This window comes from Cynoglossus semilaevis, chromosome 14 (assembly GCF_000523025.1).
Source record: "Cynoglossus semilaevis isolate Cse_v1.0 chromosome 14, Cse_v1.0, whole genome shotgun sequence".
Taxonomy (NCBI): Eukaryota; Metazoa; Chordata; class Actinopteri; order Pleuronectiformes; family Cynoglossidae; genus Cynoglossus; species Cynoglossus semilaevis.
Window position 1 is genome coordinate 28,629,723 of NC_024320.1, and position 22,563 is coordinate 28,652,285.

Below are 22,563 nucleotides of genomic sequence, written 5' to 3' on the forward strand. Positions count from 1 at the left end.
GGGCGGCGGGGGCGGGGGCGGCGGGGGTGTGTGTGTGGGGCTCCGATCAGGACGGGGCCGCTCTCAGCCGGGGAATGTTATCCGTATTGTCGTATGGCAGACTGGTAGCCAGGGCTGTCCTGGGCGGACTGTCCCAGACGGACGGTCGGGACTACAGCCTGATCACCGCCAGCTACGGCTTCGGCAAAGACTTTCGCAAGGGGATCCTGAAGAAAGGGATGTGCTACGGCGATGACGCCTGCTTCATCGCTCGACACAGGACTGCGGATGTCTTAGGTAAGTGTTCACCTGATGCTGGTTCTCTCTGTGACTGTGTGCGTAAACACACCCTCGGTGCTCGGGTGACCTTCACTGGGTGCACGTGTGCAGACCACTCGGATGAAAACACAACCCCCTCCCCACCTGGAACACACACCCACGAGTTGTTGTTTTTTTTAACCTGTCAAGATAAACTAAATTACAGTAGAGCAGATGACAGCCATATGTATTTTTTTTACACTCTCTTTGATTTAAATGCAGATCTTCTTGGTTTAATGGGTTGGTTTATGAAGAAAAACTGCTCGTGACCTTTCACCTAGATTAGCCCAAAGTGCAAAAAAACAAGGCGCAAACGTAAGATCGCGAACACATCTAAACCTTGACGTGTCGGTGGAGGTAGAACATACAGAATGAGACCAACTGGCGGCATCGGAGAGTTTAAAATGCAATGTCTTGCAAAGGTCAGAATGGTTGAGCATGGAGGCGGCCATGTTGCTAACAGCTTCGTTAGCAACTGTAGCTTTAGCTGCTTTGTCCTCAGCAAACAGGGTAAACACAGGCCAACACTCGACTTACGAAGGTGTCTGTCAACACCATAAAACAGAGTTTGGTGATATTTATCAACGTTAGCCACATAAATTACCCGTAAATTAATTATGTGAATGACGTTTAAAAAAAAAAAGAAAACCAGCCACTTCTCCGGGCTTCACTTGTTATAAGACTGTAGAACTCGCCGTGTATTTTTTTTCTGCAGCTGCTGAAGATGGTGGAAAATAATTTAACTACACTCAGTAATCTGTAGACTACTTATTTTTTTAAATACACGTGTAGTCGTGCTTTAACTGAGTTCTTTAGATTTAAAAATTAATCAATTTACCTACTTGAAATATCGTCCAGGAAATAAAAAAAAAACATTCCATCTAATACTAGCACTGACATGTGACAAGTGTTTATTTGACCTCGTGACAAAATAATGACATAATGTGGTAACTCCAGAATGTCAAGTAAATATTAAACTGATGTAACAAAGATGTCAATATTTGAACAACCTTCAACTGTATACTCTTATAGCCAGATATTAGATATTCATGACCCATACTGTGTACTGGCAGTACTCAGTGGCAGTACTCAGTGGCAGTACTCAGTGGCAGGACTCAGTGGCATGTCTTGAGTACAACAACAACAACAACATTTTGTTCATTTTTCTCCGTCAGGTGTGGCTGACGGCGTCGGCGGTTGGCGGGACTATGGTGTTGATCCTTCTCAGTTTTCTGCCACTTTAATGAAGACCTGTGAGCGGCTGGTCAAAGAGGGGCGCTTCACTCCCACCTACCCAGTGGGCATCCTGACCTCGGGCTACTACGAGCTTCTACAGAACAAAGTCCCGCTGCTCGGTGAGTGCCGTCGACCGGGCTCACACACACACACACACACACACACATACACAGACTGTGGTTTGAGTGAGTCATGCTTCCCCTGTGTACATTAATGCCAAAATAACATAGTTACAGTATGAGTCAGTCACGATAGGAAAATGAAGGTGGATAACAAACGGAGGGAAACGTGAAGGAAGAAGAACGGCAACTGAACTGGTCGACAACTGCAGTAGGAGATAGAAGTCAGGAAATAAATCCAACAGTAGGTCGGTAAGCAAACGTTAGCCCGGAAGATGACAAAATGGTAGCTACATTGAAAGCTAAAAGCCGACAAAAAAAAAAACGAAAGAAAAAAAATATAAATAAATAGGTTAGCCTATCGGAAGCTTCAAACGTATTCAGCAAATGGTACATTTGACTTAACAGTGAAGACGGGCGTAACCAAAAGAAAAGAAAATTACTCGGGATGTACGATATTAGCATAATTATGTAATAGCTGTAAGAATCGTTATTGGGTTTTTTTCTCCATAAAAATGAAAACCTGATAACGCAATGTCTGGGTTTTGGCCAAGTGATGTGTGCCCTAAAAATAGTTTTGGGGTTTAACGGTTGTAAATTAAAGGGAAAGTCACTAGGTGGCAGCATTGCAGCCCATTTAATTAATCTATTGTAATAATAAACAATAAAGTGTTTGACTTTGTACTGATTAAAAACAAATCAACATTACCAGGACTAAATCAGTGCTGGTTGATATTGGTGTCAGAAATTAAATGTTTGGACGTCCCTTAATATCAAAGTAATATAGTTAGTTCATTTAATTGAACTATTCTTTAAACATGTCAGTTGTTTTAAAATGTATTTCAAACGTGATATTTAACACGAAAAAAAAAAAACATCCATGTGACACACGTGGCCCCCCCACAGAGTTATGCTACACCCATCACATGAGCTAACGTGTGTAATGTTACACCACCACCTGAGAGTGGAGCCTTTGTGACCTAGTGATGCTCAACAGTTGCCCCCCCCACCCTCGACCCCTCCCCAAAGTGCATCTGCGGCGTCGCTCTGTGAACTCGACACCTTTTGAATGTCTGACCTCAGACAGTCACATGGGCCGCAGGTCACCTTTCCACTGAACCTCAGTGCCTCCCACCCACAGCCGGTGGTGACCTCCTCCCCTAGTGGCTAAGTTTATCTAAAGGTCTGCTTTTATTTTTGGGATCAGGGCCACGGTCTGTGTTTGACCTCGGTCCGTTCAGGGTTACTGGAGCCGTCGGCCTCTGGAGCTGCAGTCACTGAGGGTTTGGGACATAACAAAAAAAAACAGTGTTTGTCTCATTTCTGTTCAGGCAGCGTGTAAACAAAGGCCGCACGTCAGGACTAGTTTAGCAGCATTTCGTAGCCGACTTCTTCCTAAAACCAGTTGCTACCTGTTAGCATGTCTGTCAGATAACAGCTCTGTTTGAAGATTGTTTTTCTTTTTTTGTTTTATTTCTTACTACTCCTCCAACACCAGTGACTTTAAATCTCCGTCCTTTTCTTCCAGGCAGCAGCACCGCCTGCATCGTGGTCCTGGACCGACGGAGTCACCGGCTGCACACCTGTAACCTGGGCGACTCTGGGTTCCTGGTGGTTCGTGAAGGAGAGGTGGTCCATCGCTCGGACGAGCAGCAGCACTACTTTAACACACCCTTCCAGCTGTCCATAGCTCCCCCTGGTGTTGAAGGGGTGGTACTCAGTGACAGGTCAGTAGCTATTATATAAAGATGGAACCATGAATTAGCTAAACAACATACTGTATACAGTAAACCCTTGTTTTTCGCGAGGGTTACGTTCCAAAAAGAACCCGTGATAGGCAAAATCCGTGAAGTAGAAATCTTTATTTTTTTTACAATTAAATACTAAGAAAAAGAAGAGAAAGAACGAACAAACCATTTTACAGTCTCAACCATTTGTTTCACAAACGAACGGAAGATTCATTAATTCCATAATGCCGACCTACAGCCACATAGCTTTTACCTTCATGTAGCATGTCCAATAGTTTGACTTTCTCACCGATAGACAGCATCTTCCGCTGCCTTTTGGTCCCTACCGCAGGTACTTTTGCCGGTCCAGCGCGTTTTGTCGACATTATGGGGTTTGATAAACTCGAAATTGCAAGAGAATTTGCACGTACGTATTGTCAATTTGGCAAGCTGTTTTACGTACGTGTACATATTAAACCGCAACGTTATTGGCGCCCAGGTAGAGAAGAAGCGGAGTGACTTTTTAGCCAATCAGAATGCAGAACACAATGCACGATGCAAATCCGTGAAGTAGCGAAACCGTGAAAAGTAAACCGCGTTATAGCAAGGGATCACTGTATATACATTATATGTAGGTTGTACTGGTTAATTACTGATGTCTGTATGACTTCAGTACTCACAGTACACAGTCACTACTACACACTATAGAATTATATTTGTGTATATTTAACAGCACTCTCTTTGTTAAATCCGCCGGTCGATCCCGATCTCCTTATCGATCACGCTCATTCTAATGTGTAGCATTAGCATTAGCGCGTTCATCTGTTCTATGTCATCATTTGATTGTGATGTTTTCACTTCACGGTCAAGTTTGTTTTTGTTTTTTTTCTGTTCAGTTTTGTTGATGACAGATAACGAACTCTTTGCTCATCGTGCTCTTAACGAGACTTTGGACAAACAGGCTGTTCCTTCATCGTTGTGTTTTTTTTTGTTTTTTTTTGGTTGCTTTATCGTGTGTGTGTGTGTGTGTGTGTGTGTGAGAGAGAGACACAGGCTGTTATATTATCTCTGTCTCTGCCCTTCTTATTCACGTGAAGACAGAACAGGACATTATTTCTGCCGTCATCTGACAGATTACCACTCCACACACACACACACACACACACACACACACACACACACACACACACCCAGATTAGCAGTATCTGGAGCGACCACTCCTCATTAGCCCTGCTGCCTGTACTGGTGTCACGACTTCATGCTAACAACGACAGCCTCTTTCCTGAGGTTTAACCTTTCACTCATCCTTTTCCTGCGCCTGTCAATCTTCAGCCACTTCAATTCAACAGCATTTAAATGTTGTCAACATTGTTGCTGCCGTGTTTTCCGTTCAGAGGAGGCTTTGTGGCAGGGGTGTCCACACTTTTTTGATTTGGCATAATAATAATAATAACAATAATAATAATAATAACAACAATAATAATATCCAGTTGAAGTGATTCTACCTGGGTTGATCATATTAAATATATATTTACTCATATGAACTCAATATACTTGATTTAAACATAAATCATTGAGGTACTTTGATTAAATACACGTAGCTGTGCCACAGTATGATTCAACACTTAAGTATTAGTACTAATTTAGTTCATTTAGGTCATTAAAAAAATTAATTAATTAAAATATCTGTATTTTTAATTTTATTTTTAAATTTTAAAGTTAGTTGCTCATCATCTACCAGCTCTCTCTCTCTCTCTCTCTCTCTCTCTCTCTCTCTCTCTCTCTTTGATCGTGACCCACTTATTTGGGCACCTCTGCTTCATGGTATTCAACCCATAAACTCAGGACACGGAGCTTCCTGTTCAGCTCTCAGATCAAACACTGCTCCGTCCACTTGGTTTGAAACTCTTCCGGCTGAAACAGCAGCTCATGTGTCACGAACCTCTGGTCTAGTCTGACTGATCTCCTCTTCCTCCTCTTCCTCCTCCTCTTCCTCCTCTTCCTCTAGATACTCGTAGTACTCGCAGCTGACAGCTCCTCCTTCGACGTGCAGCTGGGTGACATCATCCTGACGGCCTCCGACGGTCTCTTTGACAACATGCCCGACTACATGATTCTTCAGGAGCTCAAAAAACTCAAGGTGCCGCCGCTGCAGATACTCGTAGTACTCGTAGTACTCGTAGTACTTCCTGTAACTTCATGTAAATGTGATAACGGTTTGTTCCCATGGTCCTCCGCTTTAGGCGACCAACTACGACAGCATCCTGCAGACGGCGCAGAGCATAGCCAAGCAGGCTCACGACCTGGCCTACGATCCCAACTACATGTCTCCGTTCGCACAGTTTGCCTGTGACAACGGCCTGAATGTACGAGGTAAGAAACGCCCGACGTCAGCGGAGTCGTCCGACCGTCTGACTGGTTTATAGCAAAACCAAATGGGAAATAAAAAGAAGTACGACCCCGTGACTCTGGTGTGGCTTAACGTAGTAAAACTGTAGGATCAATATTGGGTTTTTTTTTTTTGTGTTCAAGTTAAAGTTGACCAGACCTTCGTGTCATGAAATCTCAGGGTGATTTCAGACAGACAAGGTTCTGGTTCTGGTTCTAGTTCTGGTGTTTTTCTCAGCCCACATTCGTACCAGTTTAAGTCGACGTAGGTCACGTCCTCCACGTTACTATGGCAACATTAAACAAACACAACGGCAAAATGGCAGATTGTATGGAGCGTCTGCTCCGACATCGTTTTTTTTTTTTATCTAACAGTCCGGCGTGCAACAGCTGTTGATGGCGAGAAGACGTAGAATATGAACGGTATGTCAAAAGTATAGGTATGCCAGTATGTCTGGTGTCTTTTACAGACGCAACTACAGCGAAGTCCGCAGGTTTCCTCTGCGACGGATCACTGCACGTTCTTTTTTTCCGTGTTCACCGTCAATCGCTTTTTATTTTTTTATTATTATTTTAGATTTAGTATATTTATAACATCGAGTAAGACACGCCCACTGATGATGTCACGGTTCATGGTGAAGAACCAGGTGTTTTTTTAGTTACTTTGAAAATTAAGACCGTTTTTTTTTTTTTTTTTCCGTCTGAAAATCCTGAGAGAACTGGTGCGTTCAAGGTGCCTTGGTGAAACTGGTTACACTGCCATTAAAGAGAGACACGACAGTCTGTGGCTGAAATGGAATCTACATAATATTTCCACATGTTTTTTAACCGTTTTATTTGAAGTGAAAATTGAAAAAGAGAATAAAACTGATCTGTCATGTTAATAAAGGAATCAGAGAAGTTAAATTCTTACTGATTCTCATCATTTAAATGTTTCTGTTTTTAACAGAAACACGTTGTCGTGTTTGTTTGTTTGTTTGTTCCTCTACTGTACATTATAATTATATTTTTATTTTTCTTTACAGGAGGAATTCTGTACATTATAATTATAATATTTTACATATTTTTATTTTTCTTTACAGGAGGAAAACCGGACGACATCACGGTGCTGCTGTCCATTGTGGCTGAATATACGGACTGAAAGTGTGTGTTTGTGTGTGTGTGTGTATGTGTGAGAGAGAGAGAGAACGTGTGCGTCTATTTATTTGGATCCTCCTTCCCGTTGGTCCGAGTCTTCCACCTGCAGCAGTCCAAAAATGCACTGGGAAGGCCCAGCGTCGTGACCCACTCCTCACTGTGGGACTGAGGCCCGTTTTCCTCTTCTTCCTTTTTTTTTTTTTTTTTTATTTTTTCCTCGGAGAAGAGTTGAAGTGACGGTGACACTGGAGGACGGCGGACGGTTCGGTTTCCCGCGCCTCATATTCTGCGACATCAGTGTTTTTCAGTTGTAGGTGATGAAGGGAACGTCCACAGATGTTGGGAGGAACCAGAGCTTTGGAAACGTGGTAAACCTCATGTTGAACGGTTGATTGTTACGACGGGTCGAAGCCATTGTTTTTAATTGATGTTGATGATGATCTATTTAACTCTAGTTGTTGATCCAGTCCGTCCTTGTAAAGGTGCTTGAACAGATTTTGGGAGCTGGACAGAGTACGATGTTGGGAGTGAGTCTCACGGACGATGTAGTGGAAGTGGAACTGTCAAAAAGGGGTTTATGTTGACGACTTTCTTATTTTTTAAGTTAATTTGGCGGGTTTTATTGGATTAATTGAACCTGGTCAGTACAGAGGTGTCGTGTCACATTCAACCCTCCACAAAGAAAGTCAAAAAAAATGTGTTGTTTTCTCTTGATGAATGTCCTTTTCTGTGTCATTTATGCTTAAGTGCAGGCACAGAGGCATTAATAATTATTGAAGCAACACTGAGGCCCAAAAAAAATACAGTTCCAACAGCAAAACAACATAGTTTCACTGTCTTTCACAGCTGTGTGTAAAGCTACCTCCGACTCCTGCAGGAGCCACTGCAGAAAAAACCCATCTTGTTATATGTTCGATTCCTAAATTCGAGCCTTTATTCCGACGTCAGATGGAAACTGACAGCCGTCGTGATCAGAACGAACCTTACCCGATTTATTAGGAGACCTGTCGGAGCCGCAGTGCGAGGGTCAGTCAGGTTGAGTCGAACCAAGAGTACATACCTTCTGTTAAGTTGTACATATTTGTGTGTTTTTTTTGTTTGTTTGTTTGTATTTTTTCTCTGTCGTCTTTGCTTTATTTCCGATTGCGAAGGTCTGTTTTGTTAGCGTTGTGGGATGGGTTCACATTAGCGATGTCCGATGTTAACTTCTTGCCGATATTGTCCAAACACTTAATTTCCGATTGCGATATCAACCGTTACCGATTCAGCGGGGCAGTGATGGCCTGGTGGTTAAGGAAGTTAAGTGCCCCCTGCTGGTCATTTGTTTTATTTGCTTATCTGTACAAACCACTGTATGAGTTGCTGGTACCATAATTCTCCATACAACCCCCTGATTAACAAAATAGATGAATAAAATTAGCTGCAATGCTGCCATCTAGTGGCTATCACTTTCATAAACAGCCACAAAACTATTTTTAGTGCACAAATATGATTTGGCAACACCCGGGCAGCAAAACCCGTTACATAATTCTACTAATATCGGTCGGTCGATATCATCCGACATCCCTAGTTCACATGCATTCAGTAACATATGTTTGTACAGGTGTTTATTTTTGACCTTTTGACCTTCGTCGATCCCACTCTTCCGCTGAAATGACGAACAACAAATATGCTGATGTAATCGCTGCGAGTGCGTGGTAGTGAGATCAACAAGTATGCAATCGTGTGTGTGTGAGAGAGAGAGAGAGAGAGAGTGTGTGTGTGTTTTAAGTCACTACGGGTACCGTGGATGTGCTGACTGGTTTTTGTTGGTTGTTTTTTTTTTTCTTTCTGGAACTTAACTGTGGGCCAAATGTTTGCCTCCTGTGATGGACTTATTGGCCATTGTTTAGGGCAGGGGTGTCAAACATGTGGCCTGCGGGCCAAATCCGGCCCACTTGGGGTTTCAATCTGGAATTTTGAAAATTAATTAAAACAAAGGTGCACTTCATGTTTTGTAAAATTAAATTTAGTTGCAGTTAATTGAAAAGATAATTTTAGTCACGTTTGATCATCTTTATCTGATATCCTCGTACTTCTTTGCATGGAAACAAAGGGGGGAAACATGGACTTATTGTCATTTAAAGGTAATTGTATTATGATTGTTCTGGTCCCGTCACCTTGACATGTAATTGATTAACTTAGTTTGACACCCCTGGTCTAGTACCTTTCAACACCCCTCAACCCCCGACACCCATAATGACTCCTGACATTGGCTCCAATTGTTGTCAGTAATCAACAAATTCTGTAGGAGGCGCTGTTCCACACAGTATCAGTGTCAGTTGTGATCGCAACAATAGGTCAGACATGAATTAAAGGGAAATAATGTGTATTTTTTTTATGTTGTTTTTAAAGTGTTTGGAGTTAAGAGATGGATGGATGACTTTTTCTTTTTTCTTTTTTTTTTTTCATTCTTCCCTGTTTTTGTCCCTCGTTTGTTTGTTTGTGACTGTGACGTCTGTGTTGACGCAGGTTATTCACCCTTGCTCGTCACCACTGAACTGCTGCTTCCATTCAGTTCCATCAGTCAGACACAGTGATAACACTGCCCTGCTCACGGACACCTGTGTCCATCAGCCTTCATGTTCGGTTTGTCTGACTCTCACTTTGAGCAGTGCTGTAAAAACACGCAGGCTCCGCGATGAGAAGTCGAAGGGAAACGTCCAGAGAAACATTTAAAGAGTTTTTCATTTTTCTCCCTGTGCGTCTCATGTTCAAAGGACAAATGTCCCACTTAAAGTTCTGTGTGGAGGTGGTTTTTTTTTTTTGTAAACCAAAGAAAGAAAGCCATATATGAATACATTGTAAAAACAACTCTCTCTCTCTTTGTTCCTGTAAAGAAAATCTTGTGATGTCACAGAGCAGGATTGTCACTGTGGTATTTTTGTGTGGTGGAAATTTTTTTCATGATTTTCCATTCAAACCTTTCACATTGACGTACATCTAAATGAGACGTTCTGAATTACTGGAAAACAACCTGTCTGCTCAGTTTGGTGAATTTCTTTTTTTTTTTGAATCCATTGTCTTCATGGGGAGTTAATGTACAAATGGTTTTGTTTTCACATATAAAGGACAGAGCTATAATGTCAGAGAGACGTGATCTCTATTCCGACAGAGAATAGTGTTAATGGTGCTGTGCGAGTGAGCAAAGTCTCAGCCTTAACAAATAGATAGACCTGTAACCGAGGCCTTTCCTGTCATCGCAAGCTTGTGTCGTCTCCTTCACTTTGTCTCGTGTTTGATGTAAAAGCTGCATTTGAATGATATTTTTTACACCTTTAAAGACGTCCTCAAAGGTGCTTCTGCAGTCCGTGTCGTATGATTGTTGTGCGAAAGGTCCGTGTCGGTGTAAACTGTGTAACAAAACAGGTCTCATTTATGTAAATATGTTTTGAAATATGTACAATATTTAAATAAAGAATCTAGTATTTATACTATACCTGTTTGTTTCCTGGCTTTCTGTTGCGTTTGAGTTTCGGTTCACAACAACAAAGGACAAATGTTGACCCACCCAGCGGTCGCCATGTGTTTCCATGAACCACACTGTAGTTAATTGACTTGTTGTGTTCAAACAGAAACCAGATATTTGATCCTCATATTAAACCCCCTGTTAAAAAACGAGTTTCCAAAGTATGTTTTTAAATTGATTTTTTATGTTTATGGTTACTGTCTTGATAAATCGAATCTTTTTCACAAACAGAAAATTTGCCTTTTAGCTTTGAATTTTTTTTTTTTTTTTTGCTAACCGAAGTTCCACAGAGGGACATTTTCGCTAACTTTTGGCTATTGTTTGCCCGCATCCTTCTCATGTATTATTCTGCTACTTTTCTCTAATACAACTGTACTTAGTCAATTTGAGCCCATATTTTTGTAAGCTAACTTGTAGCTTTTCTGTGTTTACGTCCTTGTACACTTATTCCTGACTTACTTGATTTAGCTAGCCTGTGGCGCATGTTAATCTTTATTTATTGTGTTCTCCATCTTTCTTTAATAGAGAAGTTCTCAGTTTCTATCGAAGTTGTTTAGGTTAAATATTACCGAGTTTTTAATTTACTCGCGGCTAACCTAGCTTCTCTGAGACCGGTGACTTTTTCGCTTTTTATCTTACTTGAACACATACAAAATGCATCTTTAAATATATAAATCCACAGAGAAGGTGTTTTCTGATGAAAACAGTAGATAACGTAAATAGTGTTTTTGTTTGTCAGAATTAATTTTACTCATTTTTTCTTTCCCCGTTGACATTTTGAGAACGCGTCTACAGTGAAATATCCAAAACAATTCAAAACACAAGTTTGCGTACTGAGTTTGTTTTTTCTGTACTGTGTTTATTTTTTTTTCCACAGTAGAGGGCGCTGTAGAACATCGTGGTGCGGTGGATGTTTTGTTTACTGATCTGCTCCACCTTGTGTTAAACTCGGACATACAGAACATTCCTACAACACATTCCCTGTGTCAGCTGACGCTTGTGTGATGCTAACACGTTAGCTCCGGAGTAAATGAGCTAAATAGTGACAAAGTAACTCGTAGAGCAGTCGGCTGGCGACGTAACAGTGTGCCGCCTCTACGGAAACCGTTTAAAAGTGACGTTAACAACTAATAAAGCGCGGTTTTTATAGTAGCTTGCTCGTAGGTAGCGGGTGTTAGCAGGCTAACGGTTGAACAGGAAGTAGCTCGTCTGATGTAGCAGCCGTGGCTAACTTAAGCTCCGCTCAGAGCGTCTTCATGGAGGGATTTAAAAGAAGTGTCAGCGCAGTTGTACGGTCGGACCAGAGGTTGTGAAGACCCTCTGTCGGGTAAATGTTGATTAAATGGCAAAAAACAAGCATAGAAATGGCTTGGACTTTCGGGGAAGCAGAGACAAGCTGACAGATAAGGGGAAGGGCGGCTGGTACGGATCCGGGGCAGAGGTAAACGGTAACGCCATCCCGCCGGAGGAGCGGGTGGACAAGTACGGGTTCACCGGTGGAGCTCAGCAGTCTCCCACTGACCCGTGAGTACGAGTATTACAATACTATCACAATCTACTGTAGTAGTTTATACTGCTTTAAAAAACAACAACAACAACTAATCTCTCGAGTCATTTCAGTGATTCACTAGAAGTGTATAGTGGTGTTTTCTCTTCGGCAGAGAAAGTGCAGAAATCTCACATCATTTGATGTGAGATTTCTGTAAGTAAATAATTTACACTATATACCAATATTTGATGTGAGATTGTTGGGTTTTCAAATGCATGAATCAAAACGGTATTTTTTAAGTAAATAATTTACACTATATACCAAGTTCTAAAAGTTAAAAATATAAATGAATGTGTGTGTTTGGATTTTGAATATTCTGTCTGAAGTAAACAGTTACAAAAGTCGTATTTAACACAGAAAGTCTCTTAAAATTGTATGTAATTAAACCTTGTGTCTCTTGTCCAAAGTGCACATGTTCAACTGCTGTGGACAAAGACGGTGGTTATGTCCCGGTCACATGTTCATGTGATGTTTATGAGTAGAAAACACATGAAAAGTGCAGAGTTGACTTGTTAATGTTTTATATGTTTTATTTAAAAAAAAAAACCATACAGGAAACAGGGAAGTTCATAATGTTTAACCTAGTGTTTTTCAACCTTGGGGTCGCGACCCCACGTGGAGTCGTTCATAATTTAAATGGGGTTTGCCAGAAATGTCTAAGAGTAAAGAATTACTGATTTGAATATTTTTCAGCTAATTATTATTCTTATTAAAATTAATTTAATTATTGGCTTCTGTCGCTTTCATGAATACAACTGAAGCTCAAATAAAATGAAACATAAAAATATCTGAGTTGATGGAGATGATTGATCACGTGACTGAAAAAAAAAAAAAGAAGAAAGAAATGTCTCAGAGGTCGCCAGAAATTTGAGATGCCAAAATGGTTTGATCCAGAATATCAACACTGGAGATGAGGTTCACATCTGGGTTTCATGCATTTTTTTAAAAAATGAATTTTCTTGTTCACATTCAGTGTGGAAATTTGAATTTGAAAATTTCAAATAGTCAACATTTTATTAATTAAATGTTTTTTTCTTTTTTCTCCTAATTAAATGTCTGCAGGTCTAAAACTGTCAGATGATTCCTTTAAATTCCTGACATATTATTGTTTGATCCCTCAGTAGACTTTATTATGTACCTCACGTTGACACATTTGTCTTCATTTTTTAAAGTGTAAGACCAACATTTTTCTCTCTTATTTGAAGTGTGTTATGTCAATTTCCAAGACACATTATTTCAGTTTGTAATGTATTTTTACAAAGTAACAATTTTTTTGAAAATGAGGCTAATGATCAGAGCTTGACAACAATGGAGACGTCGGTGTGTGTGTGTGTGTGTGTGTGTGTGTGTTGTTGTGTAAAAGTTAGTGGGAAACTGATTGAAACTGGGCTAAAGATCTTCCTAATGCTTCCTGTTTTCCTGCGCTGCTGATGGTGAAGAGCTGCAGGACAGGGTTCCTGTGTACGAGGAAGAGATGACACACACACACACACACACACACACACACCTCATCCTTTGACAGGGACTTCCCTGTGATAAACACAAGGAAGTGAAAGTTGTGTCAACTTCTATAAAAGGACTTTTGTCTCTGATCCGAACTTTCTCTCTGTCTCTGTTTCTGCGGCCGCAGCACGGAGGAAACTCCGATTGATGTTCTGAGACTACGAGAGGCCAAATGGCTGGAGATGCTCAACAACTGGGACAAATGGATGGCCAAGAAACACAAGAAGGTCAGCAGTGGTGACTCTCTGTCTCCTTGACTCTGGACGTTGTCTTTTTTTTTTTCTTTTTTGAGTTTAAAGTGGAAAAAGTGTAACTTGAGTCTCATCCTTTACTTCACCTGTTGCTCTGTTGCTCTGTTGCTCTGTTGCTCTGTTGCTCTGTTGCTCTGTTGCTCTGTTGCTCTGTTGCTCTGTTGCTCTGTTGCTCTGTTGCGTTGCCTTGTGTAAATATGTTCCTGTTGATGAACAGGTGAAAGAGCGCTGTCAGAAGGGGATTCCACCGTCGCTGCGTGGTCGAGCGTGGCTCTACCTGACTGGAGCCAAGGTGAAACGAGAGCAGAACAGAGGCAGATTTCAGGTCAGCTGAAAAAAAACGTGATTTTACCGTGAATTTATCACCATGTATTCTTTTACCATGAGATATCTATTTTTATCGTCATAAACAAAATGAACGTATAATTTCCTGTTCACGTTCTACATTTATTTTTTATTTTTATTTAATATTTTTTAATTTTTTTTAAACTTGCACTAACATGAAAAAGAAATGTAGGTGAAAAAAGTCACTAGGGCCGTATGTTGGCAAATCTACTGACGTACAGTATGTTGTCATTGATAATCAACCTTAGTTTTGAGTAAATGTTCTTAAATAAAAAATAAGTACTACAAAAATGTACAAATATATTTGTATATATATATATATATATTTGTATATATATAAAGGACAAAATATTATGGCCGTTTTGTCCATAATATTTTGTAGAAATGTCAAAATTATTAAACACAACCTGAACCAACAATCCTTTAATGTCACATTTTTCTGTTCAAGTTTGTGAGAATAAAATCTCAACCATCAGACTGTAAAAGATTTATTCTGTTTTTTAAAAATTATTATTATTTACCAGTAGATAAACTACAACTCATCGTTATTAACAAACTACAAATTTAATCCTGTAATTCCAATCTAATATTCCAGGAGCTGGACGACCAGCCAGGAAGTCCAAAATGGGTGGATATCATCGAGCGAGATCTTCATCGTCAGTTTCCCTTCCACGAGATGTTTTCAGCGAGGGGAGGTCACGGGTAAACGCCGCGTTCTGTTGTGTCGCCTGAAGTCTGATCCTCACAGGAAATCACATGTGGTCAGTGATGACTCTACTCTGACACCTACAGGCAGCAGGACCTGCTCCGTGTCCTGAAGGCCTACACTCTTCATCGTCCAGAAGAAGGTTACTGTCAGGCTCAGGCCCCCATCGCTGCTGTTCTCCTGATGCACATGCCGGCTGAGGTGACGACACGGAGGAGGAGGAGGAGGAGGAGGAGGCAGCAGCTTCTCATCTCCTCCCACAACTCTAAACAGGATTAGGCAGCAGAAATTAAAGAAAGAAATTAAGACGTCATAATAGAAAAAAAACCCAAACTATTTTCTAACTTTTTAAGATCTTTGAAGACACTAAATCCTTGTGGTTTTCGAGGCAGTTTTGTAACTTTAATTATATATGAGGTCGTAACTTTTATGACCTCAACGTTTGAAGTTATTTGGTTTTCACAAAAAAAAAAAAAAAAAGAGAAATTATTTTTCACTGGACCCAAAAGTTCAGTTTCTCTTTCATCCAAACCTGAAGTCAACGTCTGTTTTTTTTTTTTCATTTCTAGGACGCTTTCTGGGTTCTTGTCCAAATATGTGAAAAATACCTTCCAGGATACTACAGTACTGGGCTGGTATGTTACTATACACGCATTTTCACACACATTACAAATAACACAATAACAAATCTTCTAACATATAACACTTTGCAGATATATATATATACGTGTGTATGTGTATATTTACACATTTATACTTGCATATATTTGTAAATATGTATTTACAAATATAAATTATGCAAATATATATTTATATATTTGTATAATTTATATTATTATATAATAATCTATTAAATTATTTAGATAATTTACATGTATGTATATATCTGTATAATATATATATATTATTATACAGTAGCAATAATGTGTATATTATAAATTATATAAATATGTTAATATGAAATGTGTATATATATGTATAACATATATATTATGTAATAATATATATTAAATTATTTATATAATTTACATGTATGTATATATGTGTATATATCTGTATAATATATATTATTATACAGTAACAATAATGTATATTATAAATTATATTAAATATTTTAATATGTACTGTATATGTATATATTTGTATATCATATATATTATTATGTAATAATATATATTATTAAATTATTTTTATATTTATATGTATGTACTGTATATATGTATGTATATATATTCACCCAGGTCAAAGTTTAACTTCCTCCATTGGTTCAGCTTTCACCAGTTTCATTGATACGATGACGGCCTCACCTCAGACTCACTGCTGAGTCAGCGTTCTTAGTGTGTTTGTGGCAGGAGGTGTTGAGTGGAATGTCATTACTTCATAATCAGATCAGGCAGAGAGAGAGAGAGAGAGAGAGAGAGGAATGTGTGCTGCTGCTGCTGCTGCTTCTTTGTTGACCCTGCCTGTCATTCCCATCTTGTGTCAACAGGAGGCGATCCAGCTGGACGGGGAGATCCTGCACGCTCTGCTGAAGAAGGTTTCTCCCGTGGCTCACAGTCACATGAAGAAGCACAAGCTGGAGCCCATCCTGTACATGACGGAGTGGTTCATGTGCGCCTTCTCCCGCACTCTGCCCTGGGCTTCGGTGCTGCGAGTCTGGGACATGTTCCTCTGCGAGGGTGAGGCCACGCCCACTCTGACGTCAGCACTGTGGAAATAAGATAGAACACCTGTCCCAGAGGTTCTCCTTGTCGTGTTTGTTTAGTACTTTTTGCCCCTGGTTCTGAGTCTAAAAGAAAAAAAAAACAGTCCAGGTTTTGACTTTTTTGTCCGTACATCTTTGTCTTCTGACTCTACAGTCTAGAATAGACGATTGAGGCTCTTAAAAATCTAACCTTCCACTGCCCTGTTCTGCCAGGAGTGAAGATTGTGTTCAGGGTGGGCCTGGTTCTGCTGAAAAGCATGCTGGGATCCCAGGAGAAACTGAAGTCCTGCCAGGGTCTGTATGAAACCATGGAGCTGCTGCGAGCCATAAAGCCTCAGTACATGCAGGAGAAGTTCCTGATCCGAGAGGTGAGTGATCCACCTCATGGTTTAGGTCAGTTCTTTAAATGTGTATCGACATTTTTTATTTAAATTTTTTTTTTCATAATTTCACATATTAATTTACAGTTAATGCGTTCATCTTGACAGTCCTAATGTTTTACGCAAGGATTTGTCTGATTTGCCGATGTGGCGATATTATCCAAACTTTCTGATTCCGATATCAACTAATACCGATATAGCCGGGCAGTGGTGGCCTGGTGGTTAAGGAGGCAGCATTCTGCAGATTATTAAAATAGATTAATAGAATGAGCTGCAATGCTGCCATCTAGTGGCTTTCACTTTCATATACAGCCGTATTTCCCCCAAAACTATTTTTAGGTCGCACATCATTTGGCCGAAACCCAGGCTTTGCAATTGTAATATCTGTAAGAATCGTTATCCTCCGATAATGAAAACCCGATAACAATTCTAACGTATTATATAACTATGCTAATATCGGGAAATAAAAAAACAGGAAGTTAATGTCACACCCAGATATTTGGATCATTTTTTTTCCGTCCTCAGATCATCGACCTTTCAGTGTCTGAGAAGGACATCGAAAAGGAACACCACGCTCAGCTGCGCCGCTGGAAGGAGACCAAAGGAGACCTCCACTGCGTATCCCCTCCCAGGATGCACGGCGCCAAGGCCATCATCGCCGCGGAGCCGCCCAACCGTCAGCACCTGAGACAGCTGCCCACCATCATCGTGGAGTCTCCGCTGGCGTCCAAGACCGCGGACGACGCAAAGGGAAGTAGAAATGTCAGACAGGAAGAGCAGACGGAGACAAAGGCCCCGGCGGATTTCTTCATAATCAGATCAGGCAGAGAGAGAGAGAGAGAGAGAGAGAGAGAGGAATGTGTGCTGCTGCTGCTGCTGCTTCTTTGTTGACCCTGCCTGTCATTCCCATCTTGTGTCAACAGGAGGCGATCCAGCTGGACGGGGAGATCCTGCACGCTCTGCTGAAGAAGGTTTCTCCCGTGGCTCACAGTCACATGAAGAAGCACAAGCTGGAGCCCATCCTGTACATGACGGAGTGGTTCATGTGCGCCTTCTCCCGCACTCTGCCCTGGGCTTCGGTGCTGCGAGTCTGGGACATGTTCCTCTGCGAGGGTGAGGCCACGCCCACTCTGACGTCAGCACTGTGGAAATAAGATAGAACACCTGTCCCAGAGGTTCTCCTTGTCGTGTTTGTTTAGTACTTTTTGCCCCTGGTTCTGAGTCTAAAAGAAAAAAAAAACAGTCCAGGTTTTGACTTTTTTGTCCGTACATCTTTGTCTTCTGACTCTACAGTCTAGAATAGACGATTGAGGCTCTTAAATATCTAACCTTCCACTGCCCTGTTCTGCCAGGAGTGAAGATTGTGTTCAGGGTGGGCCTGGTTCTGCTGAAAAGCATGCTGGGATCCCAGGAGAAACTGAAGTCCTGCCAGGGTCTGTATGAAACCATGGAGCTGCTGCGAGCCATAAAGCCTCAGTACATGCAGGAGAAGTTCCTGATCCGAGAGGTGAGTGATCCACCTCATGGTTTAGGTCAGTTCTTTAAATGTGTATCGACATTTTTTATTTAAATTTTTTTTTTCATAATTTCACATATTAATTTACAGTTAATGCGTTCATCTTGACAGTCCTAATGTTTTACGCAAGGATTTGTCTGATGTGGCGATATTATCCAAACTTTCCGATTCCGATATCAACTAATACCGATATAGTGGGGCAGTGGTGGCCTGGTGGTTAAGGAGGCAGCATTCTGCAGATTATTAAAATAGATTAATAGAATGAGCTGCAATGCTGCCATCTAGTGGCTTTCACTTTCATATACAGCCGTATTTCCCCCAAAACTATTTTTAGGTCGGACATCATTTGGCTGAAACCCAGGCTTTGCAATTGTAATATCTGTAAGAATTGTTATCCTCCGATAATGAAAACCCGATAACAATTCTAACGTATTATATAACTATGCTAATATCGGGAAATAAAAAAACAGGAAGTTAATGTCACACCCAGATATTTGGATCATTTTTTTTCCGTCCTCAGATCATCGACCTTTCAGTGTCTGAGAAGGACATCGAAAAGGAACACCACGCTCAGCTGCGCCGCTGGAAGGAGACCAAAGGAGACCTCCACTGCGTATCCCCTCCCAGGATGCACGGCGCCAAGGCCATCATCGCCGCGGAGCCGCCCAACCGTCAGCACCTGAGACAGCTGCCCACCATCATCGTGGAGTCTCCGCTGGCGTCCAAGACCGCGGACGACGCAAAGGGAAGTAGAAATGTCAGACAGGAAGAGCAGGCGGAGACAAAGGCCCCGGCGGTGGAGACGGTGGACGGCCCCTCCCCCGGTGACCCTTCACCTCTGCTCAAACACAGCACCTTAGAAGTGTCCAGGGAGAGCGTGAGCAGCACCGAGCACGACACCTACCTGTAGCACCCCCACCTGTTTACACTAGGAATGATTCCAGACGTAGCTTTGACGGTCACTTCTGTTCGCAGAGGGCTTCACAGTCTAGTCCAGGGGTGTCAAACATACGGCCCGCGGTCCAAAACTGGCCCGCTAGAGTGTTCCATCAGGGCCACTTGATGGTTTTTTTATAGCGGGGGAAAAAAATGCACCAAAGCTTCATGTTTGAGGGCCACTTGATGATTTTTTTTTATAGTGGGGGAAAAAAAATGCACCAAAGCTTCATGTTTGTGACGGTTTCTCCAAATATATTTCATCCCATGTGACTTCGTTCTAATATACTCGTACTTTACTATTTTCAGAAAAACAAAATGGGATTAAACATGGACTTATTGTTATTTAAGATGATTATTTTACCGCTGTACTGGTCCGACCCGGCACACGTCCAATCGGGCCACAGTGAGTTTGACAGCCCTGGTCTAGTCCATATGTTTCTATCAGAACACTCCAAAAGTAACACCAAACTCTTTATTAGCTGACGTCGACTCCAGGCTGTTCGCGCTCCTGACGTCGTAACCCGTGCGCCGCAACCGCACTTTCTTATAAGAGCTAAAAACTGCTAACGGGAACTTAACGCAACACACGTATCGTGCGAGAGTAGATGTGTTGCGTCGCAAAGAAGCGATGTAACACGACGAGTTTGGAGCTGCACAATCTGAGTATTATCTCAGTTCCGTCTCAGTTGTACGGGTTGATGTGAAGAATACACAGGTGATAATCTGAGCTGCAGTCACCTGAGATTATCGACTGTAATCTCAACGATGCTGCGGCGCTGGAGCAGGAACGTTTGAACGACTGCGTGGGATAAAAACGCCGCGTCAGGTTCATGTTGGAGTTTACTTTTTTTATTTGAAAAATCAAAAAAGGCGGGCGTGCGAGCGGTGAGTTAGCTTCTAAAGATGACTGAAGATGTAGAGAAACTCTGTCACTGTTTCCGTGAGAAGAAGCTGCTGTTTTTCTCGTGACGGTTTGTCGTCTTTGCCGTCGGTGTAAATGAAGTCTGACGTTTAGTCTTAATTATGTTTGAGTTTTTCTGGAGCACTTTGTATTTTGACGTAGATAATTAGACACAGAGAGATTCTAATTTTCTTTGGCTCTGACGAAACACTGTTATTATGAAGAACGTTTGGGTCGTTTTTTTTGTTTTTGTTTTTTTACATCAATGTATTTTCAGATAAAAAAAAACACAATTCTCACTTTATTTTGAGTCAAAAATGTCTTGTATAATTCTTAGCTTAAATATATGATTTTGACTTTTTGTTTCTAAGATCTAGAAAATTCTAAATCTTCTGAAGATAAAAACCAAATAATGACGTTGTCGACTCTTCAGTCAAAATGCTGCCTTTTTCTCACAACATGGATTGTTATAAAAAATCCTTAGTGTTAGATATTGATTCACAGGAAGTCGGAAATAGAGAGAAATATAATTTTGTTGTTTGGTTTTTTGGTTTATTTTGTTTGTCAGAATGTTTGGATTTTTTTTTCAATACTCAGGATTTTTAGGATTAAATTCAGAAAAACTGCTGTAAACACTTCAGAGTGGATTATCATCACATCAGTTCAATCAGGGTTTTATTTGGAGTTTCTGTCAGACAGACGGATGAATCCGAATTCTCCCGCTGTTCAACACTAGAGGGAGCTATAACATTACACTGTTCTGAACAGCAGCAGTAAAAACAAGACTAAAAATAGTGACTCAGATAAACAAAAAAGGATGCAGATATATTTTTAACACCAAGGAGCCAAAGATTTTTTTTCATGAAGAGTTTATAAATGTATATTTTCGTAATAATTATTTTGTATTTAATAATTGTCGTTTTCGGGAACGTGGGTTTAAGGTTTGTACTATTGTTGTCGAAGGAAAGACGGAACGTCGTTCTGAAGGATTCTAATCCAGAACTAACTAACTGAAGAATCTCTATATGAAGTTTTTGTAAAATACTACAGTAATACACACAGCGCTGGGAGAATCAGAGGAGGCGTGTTTGTTTGTTTGTTTGTTTGTTTGTTTGTTTGTTTGTTGTTGCGTATACTTTATCAAGATGTTTACTAATCTGACGTTTTCTCGACAACACGTCTCCATGTTACCAGGAGAATTTTTGTTGCACTTTGATTCGTTGTATTTGTATCATCCAGAAACAGACGACGCTGCACGAACTCCGTCAAAGGAAACAAGCAAACGTGTGACGTGAGAAAATATTCTCCAGATTCTAAATCTAATCTAATCTTCTGGAAAATGTTTTAAAAAAAAAAAAATCTTGACTAAAATTCCGAAGCTGATTGTTAGATGTTTTTTACCAGAAATGGTGCCCTCTGCTGGGCTGTTTCCTGCCCACGACCCTGTGTTTTGGGATCACCGTTTTGGTCAAAGAATTTTTTGATTGTGTTGTAGATTCAAAAAGCAGCCCCAAACTATGACAGAGCCTCCCTCGTGCTTCATTCATGTTGCAGACAATCATTTGGTTTTTTTTTGTTTGTTTGTTTTTTTACTGACTCCTGGTGGTGCATGGTGGGAAATCACTGCAAAGAATTTTATTCCCACACAACATCAGATTAGTTAAATTCAAGAACGTTTGCATTTCTAATAATTATATCACATTTTGAGAATGTCGCAAATGAAGGAAAAAACCTGATTTTGATGAAGTGAACTTGGTCTCAGACCTGGAGACAGAGACGGAGACGTCGGTCCTCTGTCCAACATGTCCCCGTCTTCTAACGTCTTTGGTCTGTCATCTTCTTATTAACCGTAAATGGATGTGCGGAAAACCACCCGTGTTCTCCACTCCCTGTGCTGTCATGTAGATGGCGCCATTTGCTTCATGCTGGAGTCAGAAGACGCTGCTCTCTGATCCTCAGACCAGTTTTTATACAAGACAAAATCCTCAGGCACCGTCGTCAAACTGCAGCAAACAAAAAAAAGAACAGTGAGAAAATAAAATGAGAAAATTTGCAATAAAGAAACAAGAATTTTATTTTGACAAAGTGCCTTAAACTCTCATGGAAAATAATTAATAAATGTTGATAATCAATACAGTTCCACAAATGTTATTAGTTTTTCTTTTGCGTCCGTACCAAAAGACACATGTCCCAGAACTGGTCCTTGCCCCACTGGTTGGGAACCTCTCTTGTTTATTTACCATTTACACTGAAAGGCAGCACTGATATATATATATATATATATATATATATATAAAAAAAAAATTCTTTTTATTATAATGTATGTATAAACTCTTTCATCTATATCTCTTTATAA

At 40.7% G+C, this 22,563-nt stretch overlaps 2 protein-coding genes across 2 annotated transcripts in view; both read left to right on the top strand.

The window, feature by feature from the left end:
- The window catches only part of LOC103390470 (protein phosphatase PTC7 homolog), a 10,983-nt gene extending 638 nt beyond the window's left edge, over positions 1 to 10,345 (top strand). The window contains exons 2-7 of the mRNA XM_008326343.3: positions 23 to 276; positions 1,473 to 1,652; positions 3,181 to 3,383; positions 5,388 to 5,519; positions 5,623 to 5,752; positions 6,850 to 10,345. Of these exons, the coding sequence (XP_008324565.1) occupies positions 75 to 276; positions 1,473 to 1,652; positions 3,181 to 3,383; positions 5,388 to 5,519; positions 5,623 to 5,752; positions 6,850 to 6,908 (906 nt within the window). The 5' untranslated portion in view covers positions 23 to 74 and the 3' untranslated portion in view covers positions 6,909 to 10,345. The remainder of the gene's footprint in view (positions 1 to 22; positions 277 to 1,472; positions 1,653 to 3,180; positions 3,384 to 5,387; positions 5,520 to 5,622; positions 5,753 to 6,849) is intronic.
- Positions 10,346 to 11,343: 998 nt separating this feature from the next.
- On the top strand, positions 11,344 to 19,472 carry LOC103390471 (TBC1 domain family member 10A-like). The gene is made up of 10 exons (XM_008326344.3): positions 11,344 to 11,936; positions 13,592 to 13,691; positions 13,933 to 14,040; positions 14,656 to 14,762; positions 14,853 to 14,967; positions 15,336 to 15,401; positions 16,256 to 16,445; positions 16,685 to 16,839; positions 17,377 to 17,643; positions 19,155 to 19,472. The coding sequence occupies exons 1-10, from the start codon at positions 11,755 to 11,757 to the stop codon at positions 19,275 to 19,277; spliced, it is 1,413 nt and encodes a 470-aa protein (XP_008324566.1). The 5' UTR covers positions 11,344 to 11,754; the 3' UTR covers positions 19,278 to 19,472.
- Positions 19,473 to 22,563: the final 3,091 nt, after the last annotated feature.

Coding starts and splice junctions, on each gene's coding strand:
- LOC103390471 (XM_008326344.3), top strand. CDS start 11,755: ATGGCAAAAAACAAGCATAGAAATGGCTTGGACTTTCGGGGAAGCAGA. Junction 15,402..16,255: donor GATACTACAGTACTGGGCTG/GTATGTTACTAT, acceptor TTGTGTCAACAG/GAGGCGATCCAGCTGGACGG. Junction 16,446..16,684: donor GGACATGTTCCTCTGCGAGG/GTGAGGCCACGC, acceptor CTGTTCTGCCAG/GAGTGAAGATTGTGTTCAGG.